Source organism: Boleophthalmus pectinirostris, unplaced genomic scaffold, assembly GCF_026225935.1.
Source record: "Boleophthalmus pectinirostris isolate CB_2022bp ecotype Guang Dong unplaced genomic scaffold, ASM2622593v1 HiC_scaffold_3, whole genome shotgun sequence".
Taxonomy (NCBI): domain Eukaryota; kingdom Metazoa; phylum Chordata; class Actinopteri; order Gobiiformes; family Gobiidae; genus Boleophthalmus; species Boleophthalmus pectinirostris.
The window spans coordinates 43,657,528-43,674,303 of NW_026571299.1; the positions used below are offsets into that span (position 1 = coordinate 43,657,528).

Sequence of the window (16,776 nt, forward strand, 5' to 3'; positions counted from 1 at the left end):
CACTGACCTGTGGCAGTGTGGGGCCCCGGCCCTCAGCAGCAGCTCGGACACACTCACGTCCAGCAGCTCCAGCAGCAGACAGCGTGTGGGCACCCCTAGGCTGCTGTGGTGTGTGAACACTCCGTACAGTGTCACTGCAACAACAACACAGCACACACCGAGGTCATATGATGTACGTTACACAGGTTTTTGCGGTGCTGTCACTGTCAGACCATGATGTGCACCCGCACTCACATCATGAGGCCGTGCCTCTCTTATGGAGGCAAACAATGTGTGTAGGTGTGTGCATGCGTGTGTCGTAAGTGTACCGATGTTCTTGTGTCCCTGGATCCCTTCCAGCACGCTCCGTAGTCCCCTCCATGAGACTCGGCTTGAAACTCTTTGACAGCTGCGGTGCTGGCTCTCCCGGAGCTCACCTGGTACACGGAGGCGGACACCCCCTGCCCAAGCCGGGCTTGCACAGTCCAAATTTCCCCAAAGATCTCAAACAGCACCGGTTTCCACTGGGCTCCACAGAGGAGTTAGCGCCGGGGCCGGGCTCTGCGGGGCCGCACTGGGCCATCACACGCAAACAGAAAGGCTGGTGACAGGCTTCAGCAGCTGCACGGACATGGCACCTCCCCGGTCCCGTGTGAAGAGAGAGTGTGGTGTGTGAGGAGAGCATGTGAAGAGAGAGTGTGGCGTGTGAGGAGAGCGTGTGAAGAGAGAGTGTGGCGTGTGAGGAGAGCGTGTGGCGTGTGAGGAAAGCGTGTGAAGAGAGTGTGGCGTGTGAGGAAAGCGTGTGAAGAGAGAGTGTGGCGTGTGAGGAAAGCGTGTGAAGAGAGAGTGTGGCGTGTGAAGAGAGAGTGTGGCGTGTGAGGAGAGAGTGTGGCGTGTGAGGAGAGCGTGTGAAGAGAGTGTGGCGTGTGAAGAGAGAGTGTGGCGTGTGAGGAAAGCGTGTGAAGAGAGTGTGGCGTGTGAGGAGAGCGTGTGAAGAGAGAGTGTGGCGTGTGAGGAGAGTGTTTGAAGAGAGTGTGGCGTGTGAGGAGAGTGTGTGAAGAGAGTGTGGCGTGTGAGGAGAGTGTGGCGTGTGAGGAGAGCGTGTGAAGAGAGAGTGTGGCGTGTGAGGAGAGCGTGTGTGAAGAGAGTGTGGCGTGTGAGAAGAGAGTGAGTGTGGCGTGTGAGGGCGTGTGAAGAGAGTGTGGCGTGTGAAGAGAGAGTGTGGCGTGTGAGGAGAGCGTGTGAAGAGAGTGTGGCGTGTGAAGAGAGAGTGTGGCGTGTGAGGAGAGCGTGTGAAGAGAGAGTGTGGCGTGTGAAGAGAGAGTGTGGCGTGTGAGGAGAGTGTTTGAAGAGAGTGTGGCGTGTGAGAAGAGCGTGTGAAGAGAGAGTGTGTGTGTGCGTGTGAAGAGAGCGTGTGAAGAGAGAGTGTGGCGTGTGCGGGAGAGCGTGTGAAGAGAGAGTGTGTGGCATGTGAGGAGAGTGTGTGAAGAGAGTGTGGCGTGTGAGGAGAGCGTGTGGCGTGTGAGGAGAGCGTGTGTAGAGAGAGTGTGGCGTGTGAGGAGAGCATGTGAAGAGAGAGTGTGGAGTGTGAGGAGAGAGTGTGGCGTGTGAAGAGAGAGTGTGGCGTATGAAGAGAGTGTGGCGTGTGAGGAGAGTGTTTGAAGAGAGTGTGGCGTGTGAGGAGAGCGTGTGAAGAGAGAGTGTGGTGTGTGAAGAGAGCGTGTGAAGAGAGAGTGTGGCGTGTGAGGAGAGCGTGTGAAGAGAGAGTGTGGCATGTGAGGAGAGTGTGTGAAGAGAGTGTGGCGTGTGAGGAGAGCGTGTGGCGTGTGAGGAGAGCGTGTGAAGAGAGCGTGTGGCGTGTGAGGAGAGCGTGTGAAGAGAGAGTGTGGCGTGTGAGGAGAGAGTGTGGCGTGTGAAGAGAGTGTGTGAAGACAGTGTGGCGTGTGAGGAGAGCGTGTGGCGTGTGAGGAGAGCGTGTGAAGAGAGAGTGTGGCGTGTGAAGAGTGTGTGTGAAGAGAGTGTGGCATGTGAGGAAAGCGTGGGGCGTGTGAGGAGAGCGTGTGGCGTGTGAGGAGAGCGTGTGGCGTGTGAGGAGAGCGTGTGGCGTGTGAGGAGAGCGTGTGAAGAGAGAGTGTGGCGTGTGAGGAGAGAGTGTGAAGAGAGAGTGTGGCGTGTGAAGAGAGTGTGGCGTGAGGAGAGCGTGTGAAGAGAGAGTGAGGAGAGCGTGTGAAGAGAGAGTGTGGCGTGTGAAGAGAGTGTGGCGTGTGAAGAGAGTGTGGCGTGAGGAGAGCGTGTGAAGGAGAGCGTGTGAAGAGAGAGTGTGGCGTGTGAAGAGAGTGTGGCGTGTGAGGAGAGTGTGGTGTGTGAAGAGAGTGTGGCGTGTGAGGAGAGTGTGGCGTGTGAGGAGAGTGTGGCGTGTGAGGAGAGTGTGGCGTGTGAAGAGAGTGTGGCGTGTGAGGAGAGAGTGTGAAGAGAGAGTGTGGCGTGTGAGGAGAGTGTGGCGTGTGAGGAGAGAGTGTGAAGAGAGAGTGTGGCGTGTGAGGAGAGAGTGTGAAGAGAGAGTGTGGCATGTGAAGAGAGAGTGTGAAGAGAGTGTGGCGTGTGAGGGGAGCGCGTGGCGTGGTTATGTGTGAAGGATGTGTATGACATGTGAGGGGAATATGTGGTGCATGAGTGTAGCGTTCACCTTGGACAGATCCACGGGCACATCCAGGTAATGGTCCAGAAAGTTGGCAATCTGCTCAGGGTCCAGCAGCTCCAGCAGGGCAGAGGATGGGTCCCCCCGATACCCCCGGCCCATCTTATCCACCTGAGGAGAAAAGAGAGCTGGTCACACCTCCACACACACAGAGACTATGTCTGAACAGCATTTAACAGCACTGACAACTCTAATACATAATAGACAGACCTCATCTATGAGCACCAGAGGGTTCTCTGTCTTGGTTTTCTTCAAGCGCTGGATTATCTTCCCTGGCACGGCCCCTACATAGGTCCTCCTGGAGGACACAAACAGACATTAGTCCTCAACTGCACAGACAGCAGAGGAGCCGTCCTCAGGTTAGGGTGCAGAGGAGCTCCGTGGTACACACCTGTGTCCTTTGATTTCGGCCACATCAGTCATGCCACCCACACTGAAGCGGAAGTACTCGCGGTTGAGGGCGCGGCCAGTGGAGCGGGCAATGGAGGTCTTTCCCACACCCGGGGGCCCATAGAAGCACAGGATCTTCCCCTGAGTGGAGCCCCTGAGCTGGCTCACCGCGATAAACTCCTGCAAACAACCTCCATGAGCACAAACGTACCACATACATGACAGCCTTCAGCCTGCGCAAATCTCACCAGGATCCTTTTCTTCACGTCGTCCATACCGTAGTGATCTTCATCCAGCACTTCGCGGGCTCGAGTTAAAGACAGGTTCTCCTCGCTGTTACTGCCCCAGGGCATGCTGGTCAGCCAGTCCAGATAATTTCCGGTTACACTGAGGGAGCACAAAAACTGGTCAGACTGGACAAGTTATCTGGACAGTCAGATGTGCAGAGGCTGCTCATCTGTGCCCTGGAATATCCCAGAAAACTATCACTGTAAACACCAATAGTACGGTGGAAGTACCTCACATACTAGTACTTTTGCAGTACACTGTAATAGGCAATATCAGTTGGACCAGACATACTTGAACTCAGACAAGTGGTTGTCGAGCAGGCTGAGTTTGTTGAGCTCCTCAGTGATGACCTCCATCACATGCTGAGGAACCGTCCGTGTTTTGAGACGCTCTCTGAACTTCTCCTCTATTGCGTCTTTGTCCTCCTTCTCCAGACCCAGCTCCTGCACAGACAGACAAGCCAGTTTCACCTCTGCTTCCCTGTACCCCCTCCTCAGTCCCTGCACCTCTTCAATACTTCCTCAGTCCCTCCTCCTCCTCAACAGCATTTATTGCACATGAATCAACACTATAGCACCTTCTTGATGATCTTGAGTTGTTCCTGCAGCATGTATTTTCTGTGGGTCTGCTTGATCTTCTCCTCCACCTGAGAGCACAGGGACAGATTATCCCGGGGGCCTTGTGTGCGTGTGCGTGCGTGCGTGCAAGCTCTCACCTCTCTGCCCAGCCGCTGCTGAAGTTTACTCAGCTCGTACTCCTTCTTGAGCAGAGACAGGGCCTTGTAGAGCCTCTTGGGAATCTGCAGACAACATCAAGGTAAATTAGTGTCTAATAATAATTATTTTCACCAGAAGAGGAGGAAACACAACAACTAATGATCTCTTACAGGCCAATACCTGACATACAATACATGACACCTCTAATATAACATAATATCCTAACAGCAGCAGCCTTACGTCAGTCTCCTCCAAAATCTCCTGCAGCTCATGGGACTCGGCTCCAGTCAGGGCGACCCCCATGTCGCTCAGGTAGATGGGGTTATCCACGACCCTCTGTCCTGCCTGCATCATCTGCAGCACAGATTCCCTACACACACGCACACACACACACGCACACATATGACAGGTTAGTAGTAGTACTCACAATTTCACTTACAACTTACTGTATATATGAGGGACAAAACATAAATTAAAACAAACTAAATTGAATGCATAATTTGTTCATTCCAAAGTTCTATATCTTTAAAACATAATGCTTTATATCCTTTTTAAAGGCTTCTGCAGTATTAGACTTTTTAAAAACATCACTCAGATTGTTCCATATACTCACTCCTCTAACAGAAAAACAACCACTTTTTTCTTAGTTCTTACACGTAGACTGACACTCATTTCAGTAAAACATAGTTAACCATCATTAGAAATTGATTTTGCTTTTGCTCTTTTTATTATGTTTTATTTTGGTGTTTATTTATTTAAGTTTATTTGACTTCCGGGTAAGTATTATATTGTAGTATAGATTGCAGTAGCCTACGTTTTAGAGAAATCATTGTTTTTGTTACACCACTGATTGTGTAATGGTAGCCGTCCACCACTGGACTGGATTATGGCCTCAGGGAAAAAAAAATATTGCCCATTATTAGCATAGGTAGATTCTGTTTGAGAACTCACTGCTACTTCCTGTATGTACTGTACGTATGTACTTTTATGGTCAACTTTTTTTCCAGAAACTGCAAGTGAATAAACCTATGAGAAATATTTAGCACAGGTACAATGGAACCAAATCAAGTTGGGATTAGAAAAACATGAAAACCACCACTTACCAAACCTAAATCCTAACATTAACCTATTTTTATCTATAGCTTGGATTTTTATTTAATGTATTTTTTAACATGATCAGGTGTTCTGTTTCTATATTGTCATTATATCTGACAGTCTTTGCTTGGTCCTGTTCCAGTCTTTTTGGCACAGAGGAGTCAACTGGTTTGAACAGCCTTGTTTCCTAAAATGGGTTGCTCCGAGTCTCCACTGAAAAATACTGTCACTGCAGATGGGCATAGTGGTGGGAGTTTTTAAACATGTTGAGATACTGAGATACTAAAGGCAGGATTCTTACAGGTTTACATGAGACTGGAGAAAGGGCTGACCTGTACAGGGGGTTCAGAGCGATGATGTCCCTGATGGTTTTCACAATTTCGGCCGTCAGAGCCTGTCCACAACACACACATATAAGCCACAGCTGCCACACGTATGTGACCCAACACATTATCGGCACAGTTAGCTCATGACAAATGCTGCAACTAAGGAGACACTACAATATCCCCTGAAGACAACCCAGCGTCTCCATGGGTTCTGTGTAAAAGCTGCTAACCCTGTAGTTTAGACATCTACCACCAAGATTCTTTGATTTGATAAAGCCCCTGTACTCAGTTTTTACATGTATTTGACCAGGACAGATATACACACCTTCTCATTCAATGTTTTTTTTCTTCATGTTTACTTTTCTCTACATTTATATTAATACAGAAAATATGAATCAAGAGATATTTGAACTATGTAGCAAAGTAAAAAGTAAAGTATCAACTAAATATTTTTTATATTTTAGAAAATATTTTATTTTCAAATCCAAGTCAGCCACCCTTTGCTTTATTGACAGTGACGTAAACCCTTGGCCTTCTTTCTATGAGCTTCTTGATGAGGAATTCTCCTGAAATGGTTTTCTCTTCACAGCTGTGCCTGGTCAGGCTCAAGAAATGCCAAAAGTGCAAACCAAAGCAAAGGGTGGCCATTTCTTAAAATCTAAAACAAGTTTAAGTTAAGCTGTCGTTCACTACATTCCACATGGGTCATTCATAATTTTGATGCCTTCAGTGAGATGAAGTGAGAATTTACATTGAAAATAGTCAATTTTTTTTATTTTTTATTTTTATAATTTGCAATTTGTTCAGTGCTTTTTTGTCCACATAAATCATAATATACATGCCCTATTCCCCCCCACTCCCCAACCCCCACATAAACTCAATATAAACATAGAAAGTAGATTAAAAAAAATTAAAAAAGGGAAAGAAAAAAATAATAAAAAATTTACAAAATAACTAAATAATAATAAAATAAATTACATAATAGCAATAATAATTATGATGATACTTAATAATGAAAAGGATTATATATGTATGTATAAATACAGATAACATATACTAAACGTGTACCAGGCGTGTGTGTGTGTGTGTATATATTATATATAATGTAAATAACCTATAGTATAATTTGTCTTGTTGAAATCTCTTGTGACCTTTTATGATTGTTTTTTGTGTTACACCATTTTCTGTTGTTGACCATTGACTTGCTCGTTTGTGTTTGGCGCTTTTATTTTGAAAGGTTTATGTTTGTCTGGTTGCCTTGACAACGAGAGGGGAGAAACGTTGCGGAGCAAATGTGTAGATATCATTTTTTGGTATTTTTCTAAGTTTTTATTTAGCTTTCCCTCTGAAGAGGCACAAAGGTACGTTTTTGATGTAAATATTTCTTTGAATAATTTTTGTGTCTCTAGTTTTTTTATTATTGTTGTTTGATGTTGTCTAGATTAATGTAAATATTAATCAAGCTTCCGTTAAGTTTTGTGAATGCCTATTTACACATTGTATTTGTGTTCTTTTTAGCTCTTACGGCAGATTTGAAGGATTTATTGACATTAAATCTAAAAATCGCCAGTTCAAGTGTCAAGTCTTCATTCAGAGGGATATGCTACATATATATATATATATATATATATATATATATATATATATATATATATATATATATATATATATATATATATATATATATATATATATATATATATATATACACATACACACACACACATACACCAATATGCACATATATGTACACATACACACACACATATATATACATACTCATATACATACACATACATACATATATACATACAAGTATAAAATAAATAATAAGTTAGTAACTAAAAAGGGAGGCAGTCACGTTACACATTCATACAATACATTTTAGAATACACATACGTATCGAGTACACATTTTCAGGATTTCAGTAGTTGTTTTTTTTCCTAGACAGAAAACCACTGAAATCCTTTACATTTTGCATTACAGTTAATTAGTTAGTTAATAGTCCAAACTTTTGACTAGTAGTGTACTGCATAAGCACCTCTTGAGTTCAGAATAAGCCAGACAGTTTAAAATGAACTAATTATGTTGTTTGTTTTTTTAACAGTTCAGATTTCAGTCTTCTTGCCAATCTATAGATCAAAGATACTATATTCTAGAAAAGAAAAAAAAACATGACCTATTTCCAGATTTAAATAAAGGCAGTATTAGTGAAACCTTGCTGTATGTCCTGTCCCCATTCTTACCTTGACCTCCTCGGTGACAGTGAAGCTCTGGTACTGGATGTTGTCCACCTCTACCATGAGGATGGAGGAGGAGGGCAGAGGGTGCAGCTCAGGGCTAAGATCTGCTTCAGAGATCTGCAACAAGGTGGGGATTAATAATGTTTTAGAGGACCACAGATGAAAAGAGTGATAAGACAGCTGTGCATAAGGACAATCAGGATTTATGCTGAAAGCAGTAACTCCAGTAACTCCTACTGATTACACTGTACTTTGTCACGAAATATCCAAAAAGTAAATTTACAAATGTTGAACCTGATCATTTCTATCAGTGACTGTGCTCTTGTACTCATTGTATTAAAAACATACATTTATCATTACATGGCTAGAAATATACTCAATTACAAGTATAAGTTCAGGTTTAAAAATCTACTCAAAAAGTACAGTTACCAAAGGTATCCACTCACTTACAGTCATGTAGTTGCTATCCACCCCTGAGGACAACTTATGAATTATAAAGAGTTCAGCTTCTTCAGCTACTGCACAAGATAGTCTAACCTTGTCCTCCAACTGCTCTGCAAGGCTCGCCGGGGGGTCCCTGCGCACCCGTTTGCCTTTCCTGCGCAGGGACAGGGCTGCTTTGGGCTGAGGCTCTGAGTCTGGGGACACTGTGGGCTCCTCTGGCTCCACATCCAGCTGCCGAGTGATCCGGATTCTGAGGGACAGACACAGGAGTCACCATGCTTAGCATGGTTAAAGCTGAGCTATTCATGTTCATTATGATTATAATTATTAATCAAATTATAACATTTTTTTTATTAAAAAGTGATATGGGCACTTTTTGAACTCATAAATTCATGCCTCCTCTATATTAACTTTGAATTCAAAATGGCCTACAGCATTAAAACTGAGTTCTCATGAGCACTCTTTGGAAGATTTTGAACCCTATTTGTAATTGATTGTTTTGATCAAGCTGCCAAGGGACAACAGACCACTCGTTCTCATATTCCGTCATATTGATGTAAGTCTGTAAAGTCAGAGAGGATGGAGCTTACCTGCGGTGGCCCATTACAATCATACGCAGCTTGTCCCCCAGGTCCTGCATCTCATGGATCTGCACAAAGGTCCCGGTGGTGTAGATGGAGTCCAGAGTCTCCACCACATCTGACTCGTTACTACAACATAGAACTGTGAGTGACAGGTGCATGACAACAGCACAGGTAGAGCTCTCTAAAGCTCCATGTGACCTAACCAATCCTCACAATATGCCTTTTTGCCATTGTCAGTGAACCAGATTATAGTCATAATAATATTCACAAATGCATGGGATTCTTATATTATCTTAGTAAAGCACTATACAAGACTAAACAAGGTAACTAAACAAGCTCCAAGTAACATAGACACAGTCTATACTAATATGAGCAGCACACAGACATGCACAGCCCACAGCAGCGGCCTCTGACCCTGGGGGAGCACATACCTGTCTTCTCTCTTGAGGAAGACTCCGGCATAGGGCTGTGCTAGGCGCACCTTCCGCCTCAGCAGCTCCATCAGCTCCGGGTTCTTAACCTATAAAAGGAGAAACATCACAGTCCAGCTCAACCCCACATACTCCACATACTGTGGAGATGCGCAAACGGGTAAAAACTACACGGACTTGTCCGTTTGATGCCCAGGGCAATGAAAAGGGTTTCTACAGCAGCAGCAGATGACGGAGCAGCGCGCATTGTTGCGTCATGTGCCCTTGGTGACACCGTGAGGGATGGAGCGGCAGCGGGGAGTAAAGCGGCTGCTGAAAGGGCACATTTACCTCAGTGATCTTGATGAAACGGGGAAACACCGGGTTTCTACTGACGGCGATCAGCGGTACGTTGGGGAACACCTCCGGAACCATCATGGGAGTCAGGGCGGTCATGTGAGGGCCGTTGTATCCGCCGCCGTCTCCATCTCCTCCGGGCTCCTCTCACCCGGGCGCTCCGCTGTTGGCGCTGTCCTCTCCACTGACTCGGTTCCCAAAAGCCCGGGCCGGCGTTAGTCGGTATCGGGAGGGGGCGCTTATGTCCTGGCTCCACAGCGGGGGTCGCAGTCTACACCCCGCTACAGCCGCGCGGAGAGCGGATTCCGTGTCCGCCCTGAGGACCGTGCCTCTGAGCCCGCTGAAGCCCCTGAGACCGCTGCCCGGTCGGCTGAGGCAGTGCCGGGGCACCAGAGCCCATCCGCGGAGACACACAGCACCCGCGAGTCTGTAGGCCGCCATGTCTGTCTATGCGATCACGTGTGCGCGAGCGTTTATTTACTTCCGAGTGTGTGACAGGTCGAGCCGTGCTGCGTTCATGAGCGTAGGTAATTCAAACGACTGCATGCAAAAACACCTTTAACACAGTGGAATTTGATTCAGAAACGGGTGCGATAGAGTTCACAGTTTATAGAGACATCTATAATGTCTTCAAGTCCCTTTTTTTGGCAACGTATGATAGTAAGAGCGCGAGGAGAAGTAACAATTAGTACACACGTATCAAAGTGTTGGTTTCCACATTTACAAGTGTGAATTTGAAGTGCAAGTACAATGTTCCTTAAAAGTATCTTTTAAACGTGCCAAACCAATTAGGAGGAACTAGTCGTGTGTGTTTCAGGCCTTTTCCTCATGAAATGGGGAAATGTCACCGTCTTACCCCAGCCGACCCGAGTCTCCGCCCTGTCCTCTGTGCAGCTACTCTCCGCGTTTCCAGCACCTTCCACAGTCCTTGCAGTCTCCACCTGAGGGCGCCAGAGAGCTATATTCTAACCCTAGACAGTAGTGTCCTGTAAACGGTCTGATTCTAACCAGTGACAGGTCCATATATGAATATTACAATATCCTTCATTAAACTGAACAGCTTAAACCAAACAATATTGTACAATGTTTAGTTGTCTCCTCTTCTGAAAAGGAACATACTTTAACTTCAAATGTTTCCCGTTCTACTAGAAATATCAATGCCCTGATTTTATTTGTTTACATGTTCTATTTGCCAACAGTTATCATATCTTGTATTTAAAAATGCTTCATCTTCTTTTGCTATTACATAAAGAAGGTCCATGCATGAGTCCATACATCTGCTGGAAAGTTTTTCTGTAGTTTTGTTAAAATCTTTTTTTCTGATTTTTTAATTTTCATTATGACATTTTTAGGACACTAATAATAAATACACTGACCCTGTAGCTTAACTTCGTAAATTCCTGCAGTCGACAGGGAGTTTGCGGGCGCTCACGAACAAATGACTAGGCCAGATGATGTCTCTGCGAGAACTCAACATGGTGGGTGAACAGGTCGAGCACGAGGCCTGCAGCATATCATCTGGCGCGCACGAACTCTAGGAGTGTCTGCAAAAGTACTGAAGAACTTTGGATTTGACTAGGCTCAGTTTTGCTGTTACTATGGACCGTTCGATGTTGTTGGCCTGATCCCCAACCTAGAGCATTCATTTCCCACTAGTTCTTAATCTTCCCAGAGCGAGCTCCCCAATCTTCAACCTAAGCCTACACCTTGCATTTCAAGCTCAAATAATATGACTGCGCCTTCGATGTTTTTTCTCTTTTATTATAGAGAACAAAAAAATACATGTTCTGACCGTTCGTTTTACATAAAACCACACACGTTTTTACAATATAATGTCACTTTTCTTTATTCTTTAATATTAATTTCACGATATATGTTAACGACTTTGAGATATACATTCCATCATTTTGAAACCACAACAACACACTACACATACGGATTTGTAACATTTCCACAGGACCCATTGGATTGCACAAAATGAAAAATGTATGCACATTTTCCTCTTTTTTTGATTTCAAACACCAAATTAGGAAATAGGAAATCTATTTTAACCTCAGAATAGGCCATGTTGAACTGAAAGTGCGGGCTTTCCATTGGATCTTGCAACCAGAAAGGACAGTGACATTTCTTAAAGCCAAAATAACAGATCTAGAAGACGTTAAGTTGAAAATATGTCAAAATAATAAATATCCACGCGTTTACGCAATAAAACGGAGCTGTATAATTTCTACTTCCCAGTTTAATGGTGTTCTGTGTATTTGTATCATACATTCAATGCATAGTTTGTATAGCTGCTGTGTGTGTAAATCTTTCAGGGGAAAGGTCCAATTCCTCACGTGTACAGAAAATATAGCCTATTATTTATCCCTATGCTTTCACATTTCATATGTAGGCTATTATTGCCTTGTATTCATTGCATTAGTTCCAATATTGCAATCTGTGAAGGTAAAGTAGAGGGACTTGCTCTCTTATATTTGTGAATGTTTTCCAATCAGTAGCCTACTCTCACATATTACCAAACGTGTCCAAGCATTACAATGGATCTGGTTTTATTTAATTATAAACTCGACTCAAAAGATGTCATTTGTACAACATGTACTGTCCACAGGGTGGACTCTGGATACTTATAGCCATATGTCAGTGCACGCACACATTTCAGTGGGTGCACATGTATTTTTGTGAACGGATACAAGGCTACATGAAAATGCGCCTTTTACGCATGGATTAAGCAGAAGAGACCGTGCCAGGAAGTTTTTTTTTCTTTGACTAAACGGGGATTTGCATTGAACATCTACGAGCTATTCTTCTATGTTGTATTTAAAGGCCTCTATGAGCCCCTCCATTGAATGAATGAAGCCAGAGATGCTGCATATACCTCCTATTACAAAGATTGCGACGTCGAAGAAAACTTGATGCCATAGGAGCTTTCTCCAGAGAAGCTTGAGATGGAAGAGGCTGGGAAGCAGAAAGCAAAGGCCCGCGCCTGTCAGGCTGCCCGTGAGGCCCATTAGCAGCGCGAAGTGTGGCACGTAAATGGCCATAAGCAAGGTGAACACTACAAGGCCACAGCGGAGTGAGAGTCCCCACGATTTGAGTCGTCCGTCGCCCCCGTAGCAATCTGGGAAATATGTGCGCCCCCCATCTTTGAAAAAGCTTTTCTCTAAGACCTCGACAGCGGCAAAAAACGGCAAAGGATAGGAAAGCAATGCTTTGGCCACAAGAAATATGTTGACTACAGCGCGAATGCCCGGAGGCAAGTTGTCTGTTATCACTTCCTTGGTTTCATCAGCCCAGGTCAGGTAGGCCACAAGCGCGAAGAGGCCTTTGAGGATGCAGGCAGCAATATGGGTCCAGTTCATCATGCAGTGGAACTCGCTAGGCTTTTGCATGTTGCCCTCCAACGACGGAAGGAAGATCTGAGACGTGTAACTGAACACAATAATTCCAATGGAGATGGGGAACTTCTTGACATCTATGTAAAACTTGACCTTGTCCCAGGCCCAGTCTCTAGCCCTGGACAGGCAGTAGGCAATCACCAGAATGTTGATAACGAAGTGAGCCAAAGTGCACAATAAGCTGAACTTGGACACAGCTTTGAGGTTTTTGAGGAAGGCGCACGGCAGCAGCGCAGCGGTGGCTATTATGGCCCAGGACTTTTGTGAGATGGGCATGTTTGGGAAGCTGTTGTACATGAGATTCCCGCTCACTACCACGTACAGGATGCATGTCATTACCAGCTCAATGATCTGCGCTACATTCACGACATGACCGCCCAAAGTCGGGAAGCGGGGTGCACAGCAGGCATTAGCAATGTCCACATACGAGTCTCTGACGCGGACCATTTGTCCGTCCTCGTCTTCCTCGTACAGACAGGCGATGAGGATTTTCCCCGTGTAGCAGCAAACGACGGCGGCGAAAATAATGAGAAAGAGTCCGAGGTATCCACCGTGGAGAATGGCATAGGGCAGGCCCAGGACGAACATCCCCTGTGGAAGAACAAACGCAGTGTGAAGTCTATGTAAACGCCCCAATAGTGATCAAATATATTTGCACCGTGACTCAAATAAGGCAATTGCTCATTGGATGTCTATGTCCAGGTGTGGGCCTGCATACAAATTAAGCCAACATACTGAATACTTAGCTTTTTTTCCTACCTTAAGAGGCCAATTTGGTTGAACAGTTTTTGATACTGACATTCAAGCATGATGCATCAACGTGCCATTATTTTTTTTTATTTTTTTTTAGTAATTTATTTATTGATATACTTTTTTTTTATACTGTGGGTTTTCCACTTTGCTCTAAGCTCATCGCTGCCCTCTGACGTCACTGCAATACGGAGGACAGGCGCCGTGACGTGACACATGTCCCAAAAGGCAACGTGAACCGGTGCGTCTGAAGGGCTTTTTGTCGCAGAGCCTCTTTCAGATTACGATCCTCTCAGGGTTTTCTTTGTATGTATGTATGTGTGTGTGTGTGTGTGAGTGTGTGTGTGCGTGTGTCTGTGTGCGTGTGTGTGTGTGTGTGCGTGCGCGTGCATACGTGCGAGTGTGTGTGTGTGTGTGTGTGTGTGTGTGAGAGAGAGAGAGAGAGAAAGAAAACAATTATGCACATATAGATTTGAAATTAGCCCTAATATGTTTTTTTTCTGTGCGTAAAAGTTACGAAACCCCTGAATAAAGCCACATTTTTGTCGGTGGGGATGTGGCGGACGTGTATTAGGCTGTACTTAAAACGCAGACCCTATGTATATTTTAAAAACTGTACATCACACCACGGAGTTATGCAGCTCTCAAATGCCCTAATTATTAAACAAATTTCCTGATATACATCCTGATACCTTGATATAATTTTGAGACGGTGCATTCAGGGCAATTATAAAGCCAAATATTACATGTTTGAAATGTACATTTTTTTGTTACTTTTTTGTTCAATGACTGTTGCCATTACGCATAGGCCTCGATACAATGTGGTTTGTGCAGTGTGCTGTTATTGCATCGATGCCAATGGATGGGCATTACTTCACAGACAAAGAATTCGTGCGTGTGCGTAGGTGTGAGAAGGGAGGGGGTAACGGGGCACAGATTCTACCTCCCTTTTGCGGCACCGTTTGACGCCCTTAATGCTCTCTTTGCCGGGGCCAAAATACATTGGGCCAAACAACATTGTGTTTCCCCAATTATCGCCAGTGATCATTACCGTCAGTGAAAACTTGATTTAATTTAGAGATCTGGAAAACGTGTTATGAGTTTCATTCCACAGTTTTACCTGGATGGCATTGGTGACGTTCCATCCAGCTTCCCAGGCGGTGATTTTGGGTCTGGCTTCACTTAATTCGTTGGGTGAAGCTCCGTCTTTGGAGGCAGACTTTGGTGGCCCGGTGCCGTCTCTCTGGTAGTGACTGTCCCCTTCCATCATGTCCCCGCTGCCCTCACCACCCTCTCCCCCGCCGCCCATCATCATCTCTTCCGAAGTCAGGACGTCCATCTGCATACCTTGCCGGTGGTCGTAGTCCAAATCATCGCAAGATGCGAAACCCAGAGCCTCCTCATCGGTGGCGGCCTGAAAGCCCATCCTCGCGAACATGCCACTCACCTTTGCCTGTGATTTGTTAGACACAGCTGTGGCTGCGTTTGACAGTTTATTCGTCAGCTTGCCTCTAATTAACGTCGCCATTTTAATTTCCGTATTTTAATTATCTCCAAGACAGTGAAATAAGAGGCCACGACAAAATGAAGCGATAATGTTTAGAAACTCCGAGTTGCTATCTCCACTTCTTCGCGGTTTGCTTCTTAATTCTACCCAGGTTCATGTCACCTTCAGGTGCTGCTGCTCCGTCTCTGGATCTTGACGCTGCGCTCTCGACGTTTGGCTGTGCGTTAACAGAGCGGCGCGCGCAAAAGCGTTACGCACCAAAGCCACGAATCAAAGCACGTTTTTTTTTTTCTTCCGTCGTCTTTTTTCTTCAGTTTTTTTATGAGGCCCGAGACGTAGCTCCCTTTCGGCGTGCTCTTTTCAGGTGCCTTCACTGATGCCAATGCGGTACCGAGGAGCCCTGGGGGAGAGGCAGGGAGGAGACACGTGTCCTCATCACACTTACTGCCAATGCGATCTCCACAGCCTCCCTCCTGTGCTCCACCGACACACACGCGCGCAAAAACGCCACAGATTTGCTGCATTTCTAGGGGAGGCGCTTCAAGAACCCCCACCATTCCGTTTCCCAACCTCAACCCACCAAACCTCTGCCTCACGTCCAATGGCATTCTGGGGGCCTCGTAGCTTGCATAACTTTACGCGTATAAAAGCAAGCCAAGAAAATGAAGACACCTATGTGGAGAAGAATTAATATCAAACATTGCTCAAAAATGAACAAAAAGTTATTCTGATGAAGAGGACGCAGAGCTTCAATAGCCTATAATTGGATATTTGGATTTTTAAAAGGAGGGACTAATTTTGTTTTTGCTGGTAAGACCCAAGGGCGCACGGTGTTTAGAACTCCGTTGGTTTTCGTTTTTGACTAAGCATTTCATTGAGAACTTTCATTCATTCATCATAAGCTATTCAGCGACTATGGTTTGTCACTTTGAATCAATGCTCTCCGTTTACGAACAAAATACGTTTTCCAAATGGATGGCTGAAAATAAGATCTTTTCCCCCTTTTACGCACAGAAGTTGTGTTCTCTAAATGCTGATCAATTTAGTCGAGCGGTAAATGTATATATCCTTTGACTTTTTTGTGTTAATCTCTGTATAGATTGTTGCTCTAAACTGAATTAAATCTAGTAATAATAAAATGCCTCATGCCTTTTTGGACTGCGTAAATTAGGATGGATTTTTGGATTCTTATAAATAAAGTGAATGAGGTGTAACTGTAATAGTCAGACTGTATTTCTATAGCGTACCAAGAATTAGTCCATAGGGCAGCTTGGCCTATCTTATAAGATATACCACAGAAGAAAACAATAGGCATAAATGGTATTTGTTTTGAAAGACCACAATGGGTTACACTTGGGGAGAAGTCTCTCAAAAAATAACACACAGAGAGTTAATCGAAAACATCGCGCCTTTGGTGACAAAATAAGCCAGAGGCGTTCTTCTGAGGGTTGACGCTCTCACGATTTTGGTGCGTGCCACAGTTTCCTTTTAAGCGCATTAACCCAGTGACTGCGCGCCACGCTGCTGCACCAGTTTGTTTGCACTGTGCGTGGCACAGTTACGTTACGGTCAGTCTGCGACTGCTTTTATCACA

At 45.1% G+C, this 16,776-nt stretch overlaps 2 protein-coding genes across 3 annotated transcripts; both read right to left on the reverse strand.

Annotated features, from left to right (window-relative positions):
* Position 1: 1 nt before the first annotated feature.
* LOC110154547 (lon protease homolog, mitochondrial-like) lies at positions 2-9,978 on the reverse strand. 2 transcript variants are annotated; one of them, XR_008633104.1, is made up of 16 exons: positions 9,525-9,978; positions 9,195-9,283; positions 8,770-8,889; positions 8,273-8,429; positions 7,739-7,852; positions 5,499-5,560; positions 4,312-4,441; positions 4,071-4,154; positions 3,933-4,001; positions 3,647-3,798; positions 3,316-3,454; positions 3,069-3,247; positions 2,888-2,975; positions 2,666-2,788; positions 309-553; positions 8-134 (listed from the first exon to the last, which is right to left on the reverse strand). XR_008633104.1 is itself a non-coding variant. In XM_055160579.1 (15 exons), the coding sequence occupies exons 1-15, from the start codon at positions 9,627-9,629 to the stop codon at positions 132-134; spliced, it is 1,614 nt and encodes a 537-aa protein (XP_055016554.1). In that variant the 5' UTR covers positions 9,630-9,976; the 3' UTR covers positions 2-131. The 2 variants fall into 2 exon arrangements, 1 of the variants encoding a protein (XP_055016554.1); XM_055160579.1 differs by lacking the exon at positions 309-553 and having other exon boundaries at positions 2-134; positions 9,525-9,976.
* A 2,302-nt stretch (positions 9,979-12,280) lies between these two features.
* slc32a1 (solute carrier family 32 member 1) lies at positions 12,281-15,506 on the reverse strand. Its single transcript, XM_020918536.2, has 2 exons — positions 14,796-15,506; positions 12,281-13,516 (listed from the first exon to the last, which is right to left on the reverse strand). The coding sequence occupies exons 1-2, from the start codon at positions 15,201-15,203 to the stop codon at positions 12,329-12,331; spliced, it is 1,596 nt and encodes a 531-aa protein (XP_020774195.1). The 5' UTR covers positions 15,204-15,506; the 3' UTR covers positions 12,281-12,328.
* Between the last annotated feature and the right edge of the window lie 1,270 nt (positions 15,507-16,776).